Source organism: Coregonus lavaretus (assembly GCF_964263955.1).
Source record: "Coregonus lavaretus genome assembly, contig: HAP1_SCAFFOLD_4572, whole genome shotgun sequence".
NCBI lineage: Eukaryota > Metazoa > Chordata > Actinopteri > Salmoniformes > Salmonidae > Coregonus > Coregonus lavaretus.
Window position 1 is genome coordinate 22,107 of NW_028162219.1, and position 8,688 is coordinate 30,794.

An 8,688-nucleotide genomic window follows, 5' to 3' on the forward strand; every position below is an offset into this window, starting at 1 on the left:
CTGTCTCTGAACAGTCAGTCCCACTAACCTGTCTCTGAACAGTCAGTCAGTCCCACTAACCAGGCATGTTTATCCCCTGAGAAGGCTGCTTTCACAGCTCACATCTCCTCACCTATCACCTCACAGCCCTATCTCACATCTTCTCACCTATCACCTCACAGCCCTAACTCACATCTCCTCACCTATCACCTCACAGCCCTAACTCACATCTCCTCACCTATCACCTCACAGCCCTAACTCACATCTCCTCACCTATCACCTCACAGCCCTAACTCACATCTCCTCGCCTATCACCTCACAGCCCTAACTCACATCTCCTCACCTATCACCTCACAGCCCTAACTCACCTCACAGCCCTAACTCACCTCACAGCCCTAACTCACATCTCCTCACCTATCACCTCACAGCCCTAACTCACATCTCCTCACCTATCACCTCACAGCCCTAACTCACATCTTCTCACCTATCACCTCACAGCCCTATCTCACATCTTCTCACCTATCACCTCACAGCCCTAACTCACATCTCCTCACCTATCACCTCACAGCCCTAACTCACATCTCCTCACCTATCACCTCACAGCCCTATCTCACACCTTCTCACCTATCACCTCACAGCCCTAACTCACATCTCCTCACCTATCACCTCACAGCCCTAACTCACATCTTCTCACCTATCACCTCAAAGCCCTAACTCACATCTCCTCACCTATCACCTCACAGCCCTAACTCACATCTCCTCACCTATCACCTCACAGCCTATCACCTCACAGCCTTAACTCACATCTCCTCACCTATCACCTCACAGCCCTAACTCACATCTTCTCACCTATCATCTCTAACTCACATCTTCTCACCTATCACCTCACAGCCCTAACTCACATCTCCTCACCTATCACCTCACAGCTTTAACTCACATCTTCTCACCTATCACCTCACAGCCCTAACTCACATCTCCTCACCTATCATCTCTAACTCACATCTCCTCACCTATCACCTCACAGCCCTAACTCACATCTTCTCACCTATCACCTCACAGCCCTAACTCACATCTCCTCACCTATCATCTCTAACTCACATCTTCTCACCTATCACCTCACAGCTCTAACTCAGAGGATAGGTATCTTAAAACCCTGTGTAAAGCTGAACAACAACAGATGATAAACGGCTAGCTAGGGTAGCTGCTGTGGATTTCCTCATTAGCATAACAATCCCAACAGGCTGCCTGGGAACTCCCATAATATCTTCCACACAGCAATTAAACCCCTATCTTTAGAAAATCCCATTTCAGCTTCTGTTGCTTTATGGAACGACCATGTTTGGCCTGACAATACCAGTCATGAGATCACAACAATACCAGTCATGAGATCACAACAATACCAGTCATGAGATCACAACATTACCAGTCATGAGATCACAACATTACCAGTAATGAGAACACAACAATACCAGTAATGAGAACACAACAATACCAGTAATGAGAACATAACAATACCAGTAATGAGAACACAACAATACCAGTAATGAGAACACAACAATACCAGTAATGAGAACACAACAATACCAGTAATGAGAACACAACAATACCAGTAATGAGAACACAACAATACCAGTAATGAGAACATAACAATACCAGTAATGAGAACACAACAATACCAGTAATGAGAACACAACAATACCAGTAATGAGAACACAACAATACCAGTAATGAGAACATAACAATACCAGTAATGAGAACACAACAATACCAGTAATGAGAACACAACAATACCAGTAATGAGAACCCAACAATACCAGCAGGCATTGACACAAACAGATGTAGGACCAGGCTACCATTTCAGTAAGACGAGGCTGAATATTCATACCAGTTAATGGCAGCAGTGTTGTCATTTGACTCTGTTCCAGTCTGCTCTGCTGCGTACCATTACTGTCACATCCTAGTCTCTGATTGGTGCATTAATGCAAAGCCAACCTTTTATACTTAAAAGGTCCAATGCAGATGTTTTTATCTCAATATCAAATCATTTCTGGGTAACAATAAAGTACCTTACTGTGATTGTTTTCAATTAAAATGGTCAAAAGAAACAAATAGCTTCTTAGCAAAGAGCAATTTCTCAAGTAATCATTTTGCAAGTACTGTCTGGGAGTGGCCTGAGTGGGGAGGGGAAAACTGAAAACTAGCTGTCATTGGCAGAGAGGTTTGGAACTCTCTTTCTTATTGGTCTATTACCTAGTTTAACGACTGGTGATGTCACCAGACAGGCAAAAACTCCATCCCACCAAAAAAGGCTGACATTTCAGGCGGTCTTTTCAAACAGCTCTTCCACTTAAAAGCATTATCATTATTTTCACAATGTCACAGTATTCTTCCAACCTCATAGTGTGGAAATATACACTACATGACCAAAAGTATGTGCTCGTCGAATATCTCATTCCAAAATCATGGGCATTAATATGGAGTTGGTCCCCCCTTTGCTGCTATAACAGCCTCCACTCTTCTGGGAAGGCTTTCCACTAGATGTTGGAACATTGCTGCGGGGACTTGCTTCCATTCAGCCACAAGAGCATTAGTGAGGTCGGGCACTGATTCGTCCGTCGGACTGCCAGATGGTGAAGCGTGATTCATCACTCCAGAGAATACGTTTCTACTGCTGTCCAATGGAGGCGAGCTTTACACCACTCCAGCCGACGCTTGGCATTGCGGATGTTGATCTTACGCTTGAGTGGGGCTGCTCAGCCATGGACACCCATTTAATGAAGCTCCCGACTAACAGTTCTTGTGCTGACGTTGCTTCCAGAGGCAGTTTGGAACTCGGTAGTGAGTGTTGCAACCGAGGACAAACTATTGATACATGCTACACGCTTCAGCACTCGGTGGTCCCGTTCTGTGAGCTTGTGTGGCCTACCACTTCATGGCTGAGCCGTTGTTGCTCCTAGACGTTTCCACTTCACAATAACAGCACTTACAGTTGACCGGGGCAGCTCTAGCAGGGCTGAAATGTGACAAACTGACTTGTTGGAAAGGTGGCATCCTATGACGGTGCCATGTTGAAAGTCACTGAGCTCTTCAGTAAGGCCATTCTACTGCCAATGATTGCATGGCTGTGTGCTTAATTTTATACACCTGGCTGAAATAGCCGAATCCACGAATTTGAAGGGGTGCCCACACACTTTGTATATAGGGCGGCAGGTAGCTTAGTGGTTAAGAGCGTTGTGCCAGTAACCGAAAGGACGCTGGTTCTAATCCCCGAGCCGACTAGGTGAAAAATCTGTCGATGTGCCCTTGAGCAAGGCACTTAACCCTAATTGCTCCTGTAAGTCGCTCTGGATAAGAGCGTCTGCTAACTGACTAAAATGTAAAATGTATATACAGTGCCTTCAGAAAGTATTCAGACCCCTTGACTTTTTCCACATTTTGTTATGTTACAGCCTTATTCTAAAATTGATTAAATAAATAAAAATCGTCAACAATCTATGCCCAATACCCCAAAATGACAAAGCAAAAACAGATTTTTTGAAATTTTTGCAAATGTATTAAAAATAAAAAACTGAAATACATGATTTACATAAGTATTCAGACCCTTTGCTATGAGACACAAAATTGAGGTCAGGTGCATCCTGTTTCCATTGATCATCTTTGAGATGTTTCTACAACTTGATTGGAGTCCACCTGTGGTAAATTCAATTGATTGGACATGATTTGGAAAGGCACACACCTGTCTATATAAGGTCCCACAGTTGACAGTGCATGTCAAAGCAAAATCCAAGCCATGAGGTCCAAGGAATTGTCCGTAGAGCTCTGAGACAGGATTGTGTCGAAGCACAGATCTGGGGAAGGGTACCAAAAAATGTCTGCAGCATTGAATATCCCCAAGAACACAGTGGCCTCCATCATTCTTAAATGGATGAAGTTTGGAACCACCAAGAGTGGTCTAAGGCACTCCATCGCAGTGCTAGCTGTGCCACTATCCTGGTTCGAATCCAGGCTCTGTCGTAGCCGGCTGCGACCGGGAGACCCATGGGGCGGCGCGCAATTGGCCCAGCGTCGTCCAGGGTAGGGGAGGGAATGGCCGGCAGGGATGTAGCTCAGTTGATAGAGCATGGCGTTTGCAACGCCAGGGTTGTGGGTTCGATTCCCACAGGGGGTATAAAAAAAACAAAAACAAAAAAAAGTATAATGTATGCACTAACTGTAAGTCGCTCTGGATAAGAGCGTAGGCTAAATTACTAAAATGTAAAATGTAATGCCAGTTAGCAGACGTCACTGCGACAACTGTCGATAGACCTAGCTGGTAAATTCGCTCTGGCTATATACTCCGATTTCAGACCAGTGTGCCAGAGCGCAGAATAACTGACGAATTTTACGAATGCTCAACATCCGTTTAATATAGCCGGTTTCAGTAAACGTTGCTCGGATCAACCCTACTCCTCGGCCTGAGCGTCCAGGGGGCGCTCTGAACGCCCCGGAGCAAAACGCTCTGAGTTTCCGAACACCCAGAGCGCACTCTGAGGACACTCTGGCACTCCAGATTGAATTTACGAACACACCCGTAGTATAAACCAGCCTTTAGTCTTGAAATCTTTGGTTGTTTAGTACATGGCCTCACATGGGAATCCTTAAAGAGATGGGCTTAAGAGGGTGTGAACGATGCTGAATGGGTGGAGACAAAGAAGAGCTCTCCAGTAGGTGTACCAAAACATTCAAGGGCCATTCTCTCAAAAGTGAGGTTACAAGTTTATCAACTTTCAAAGCAGAATTACTTTCCCATTGTCCCTCAACTGTAGTATATGATATACCATTTTCTAGCTCTGAGTCTCTACTTTCATCCAATGTAAAAAACACAATTTCATGCTACATAAGACAGAATTGAGTCGGTCGGTCACATATTAAACACAGGAAAATCACGTTTTTGGCAGCACTGGGCCTTTAACTCTACATGCTGTTTTCTGTCTACCATGGTGACAAACACAAGATTGCATCCCAAATGGCACCCTATTCCATATATAGTGCACTACTGGCCCTGGTCAACAGTAGTGCACTATATAGGGAATAGGGTGCCATTCTCTGGTGTAAAGTAGTGCACTATATAGGGAATAGGGTGCCATTCTCTGGTCTAAAGTAGTGCACTATATAGGGAATAGGGTACCATTCTCTGGTCTAAAGTAGTGCACTATATAGGGAATAGGGTGCCATTCTCTGGTCTAAAGTAGTGCACTATATAGGGAATAGGGTGCCATTCTCTGGTCTAAAGTAGTGCACTATATAGGGAATAGGGTGCCATTCTCTGGTCTAAAGTAGTGCACTATATAGGGAATAGGGTGCCATTTGGGACGCAGCCAAACACAAGTCTTGTTTAATTGCAGACAGCAAAAGCACTAGACATGTCCATTTGTCACTGAGGACCATAGAACACCATTTTCGCTTCATCACCTCCATTTCTGCTGTTCAATTCAATTGAATTAGCAGAGTGAGATTCACTGAGTTAATTGCACTACTGTCTGTCTGGTGGTAGACTGTGTGTGTGTGTGTGTGTGTGTGTGTGTGTGTGTGTGTGTGTGTGTGTGTGGTAGATTGACAGGCTTAATGGATGCTGATACAGAGTAGAGTTGATGAACATAAACAGAATAAATAGCCACAGTGAATAGCCTCTGCATGGAGAAGTCATTATGCTAGCTCTCAGAGTAGAAACAGACACAGTGAATAGCCTCTGCATGGAGAAGTCATTATGCTAGCTCTCCGTGTAGAAACAGACACAGTGAATAGCCTCTGGATGGAGAAGTCATTATGCTAGCTCTCAGAGTAGAAACAGACACAGTGAATAGCCTCTGGATGGAGAAGTCATTATGCTAGCTCTCAGAGTAGAAACAGACACAGTGAATAGCCTCTGGATGGAGAAGTCATTATGCTAGCTCTCAGAGTAGAAACAGACACAGTGAATAGCCTCTGGATGGAGAAGTCATTATGCTAGCTCTCAGAGTAGAAACAGACACAGTGAATAGCCTCTGGATGGAGAAGTCATTATGCTAGCTCTCAGAGTAGAAACAGACACAGTGAATAGCCTCTGCATGGAGAAGTCATTATGCTAGCTCTCCGTGTAGAAACAGACACAGTGAATAGCCTCTGGATGGAGAAGTCATTATGCTAGCTCTCAGAGTAGAAACAGACACAGTGAATAGCCTCTGGATGGAGAAGTCATTATGCTAGCTCTCAGAGTAGAAACAGACACAGTGAATAGCCTCTGGATGGAGAAGTCATTATGCTAGCTCTCAGAGTAGAAACAGACACAGTGAATAGCCTCTGGATGGAGAAGTCATTATGCTAGCTCTCAGAGTAGAAACAGACACAGTGAATAGCCTCTGGATGGAGAAGTCATTATGCTAGCTCTCAGAGTAGAAACAGACACAGTGAATAGCCTCTGCATGGAGAAGTCATTATGCTAGCTCTCAGTGTAGAAACAGACACAGTGAATAGCCTCTGCATGGAGAAGTCATTATGCTAGCTCTCAGAGTAGAAACAGACACAGTGAATAGCCTCTGGATGGAGAAGTCATTATGCTAGCTCTCAGTGTAGAAACAGACACAGTGAATAGCCTCTGCATGGAGAAGTCATTATGCTAGCTCTCAGAGTAGAAACAGACACAGTGAATAGCCTCTGCATGGAGAAGTCATTATGCTAGCTCTCCGTGTAGAAACAGACACATTGAATAGCCTCTGCATGGAGAAGTCATTATGCTAGCTCTCCGTGTAGAAACAGACACAGTGAATAGCCTCTGGATGGAGAAGTCATTATGCTAGCTCTCAGAGTAGAAACAGACACAGTGAATAGCCTCTGCATGGAGAAGTCATTATGCTAGCTCTCAGAGTAGAAACAGACACAGTGAATAGCCTCTGGATGGAGAAGTTTCTTAAAATGCTACTTTTACTTGAGTAAAAAAACAATAATTATCTCTCTCTTTCTCTCCTCTTCCAAGATGAGTGTTCTTCAGCCTGAATCGGATGAGATGCCCCCCTCCACCATCACCCTGACCCCCGTCACCACCCCCACCCCGACCCCCGTCAAAGAAGAGCTGGAGTGTAAAATCTGCTACCAGAGCTACAATGCCCACAGCCGCAGGCCCAAGATCCTGGACTGCCTCCACCGGGTGTGCGCCCGCTGCCTCAACAAGATCCTGGACCTGGGGGACGTCTTGGGCTGCATTTCCTGCCCCTTCTGCCGACAGGAAACAGAGGTCAGCGAATACGAGGTGTCGGGCCTCCCTGACGACTCCAACATCATGTCCTGCCTGGCCGTCAGAGATAAGTCCTGGAGCTCCGACCACAGCAAAGAGGTGGTCCTCACCCCCAAGAGCCTGTCCTCCACCTCCCCCTCCACCTCGCACGACTCCTCCAACTGCCTGGTGATCACTATCATGGAGGTCCAGATGGACACGGGGTCCGGGGGGCGTGGCTTGGGTATCTCAGACCACTACACAGAGCACAGCCTGGACTCCATCTCTGTGGGCTCCAACGGGCCGGAGGTTCAGGACGCCCTGTCCAGGCTCTGTACCCACGTCCCCCGGATCCTGGTGTGGCTCCTGGGTTTGTTCTACTTCGGGTCCCTGCCCCTGGGAATCTACCTGCTGGTGATCCAGAGGGTGACGCTGGGTATAGTCTGTGTGAGCCTGGTGCCCTCCAGTCTGACTGTGTGTCTGGTCTATGGGTTCTGCCAGTGTCTCTGCCAGGGCATGTGTGACTGCTCGTCTAGGGGCTGACTGGCTGGCTGGCTGGCTGGCTGGCTGGCTGACTGGCTGGCTGGCTGGCTGGCTGGCTGACTGGCTGGCTGGCTGGCTGGCTGACTGGCTGGCTGGCTGGCTGGCTGGCTGGCTGGCTGGCTGGCTGGCTGGCTGACTGGCTGGCTGACTGGCTGGTTGGCTGGCTGACTGGCTGACTGACTGACTGGCTGGCTGGCTGACTGACTGGCTGGCTTAACAGAGTACTGACTGATGCTGGGGTGGTGGGATGTTGGGATTGGAGGTAAGGAAAATAATGGACTGTTGGAGCCATCATGGCATCCTTTATTGCCCAAATCTAACGACCAGCCGGGTTGGAGGGAGGGAATCCAATGCACTGCTGGAGTCAACATGGCGTCCTTTACTGTGTCAATCAGAACAAGGGGATTGCCAATCTCTGTATTGAAAGGTGTTTTCTGAACTCTCCACACGCTCTATGGATGGAGAACTTGGACCAATGGGCCTTCCAGCCCCATGGGAGAGACTGGAGACAAATGGATGGGTGGGTGGAAAACAATGGACTGTCGGTCGGTCCCATCATGGTGTCTGTTACCGTTGTCAAATCACATGGCACAGAGCCTTCCAGACAAACTCTCAATATGTCACAGAGCCTTCCAGACAAACTCTCAATATGTCACAGAGCCTTCCAGACAAACTCTCAATATGTCACAGAGCCTTCCAGACCTATAGGTTGGTTTTATTTCCATGTGCAACAATAGGGCACTTTGGCAGTTAACAGTAAAGAAAACAGAGTTGCAGTGCAGTTTACAATAGATCAGATATTAAGAACATTAACATGATTAAAAAGAGGAACATCATGTGAACATCTAGCCCATCTAGTGTCCTATGAGAGAGTCTGGGGAAAACAGCACCACTAAGATGTCTCTCTCAGTCTCCATGTTCACTCTACAGTATGACCC

The 8,688-nt window shown here is 46.6% G+C and overlaps 1 protein-coding gene across 1 annotated transcript; it reads left to right on the plus strand.

The window, feature by feature from the left end:
• Positions 1-6,970: 6,970 nt before the first annotated feature.
• Positions 6,971-7,750, plus strand: LOC311119454 (E3 ubiquitin-protein ligase RNF182-like; the record flags this gene model as incomplete). The annotated part of the gene is made up of 1 exon (XM_084194142.1): positions 6,971-7,750. One exon carries the CDS (start codon positions 6,971-6,973, stop codon positions 7,748-7,750), a length of 780 nt encoding a protein of 259 aa, XP_084050268.1.
• Positions 7,751-8,688: the final 938 nt, after the last annotated feature.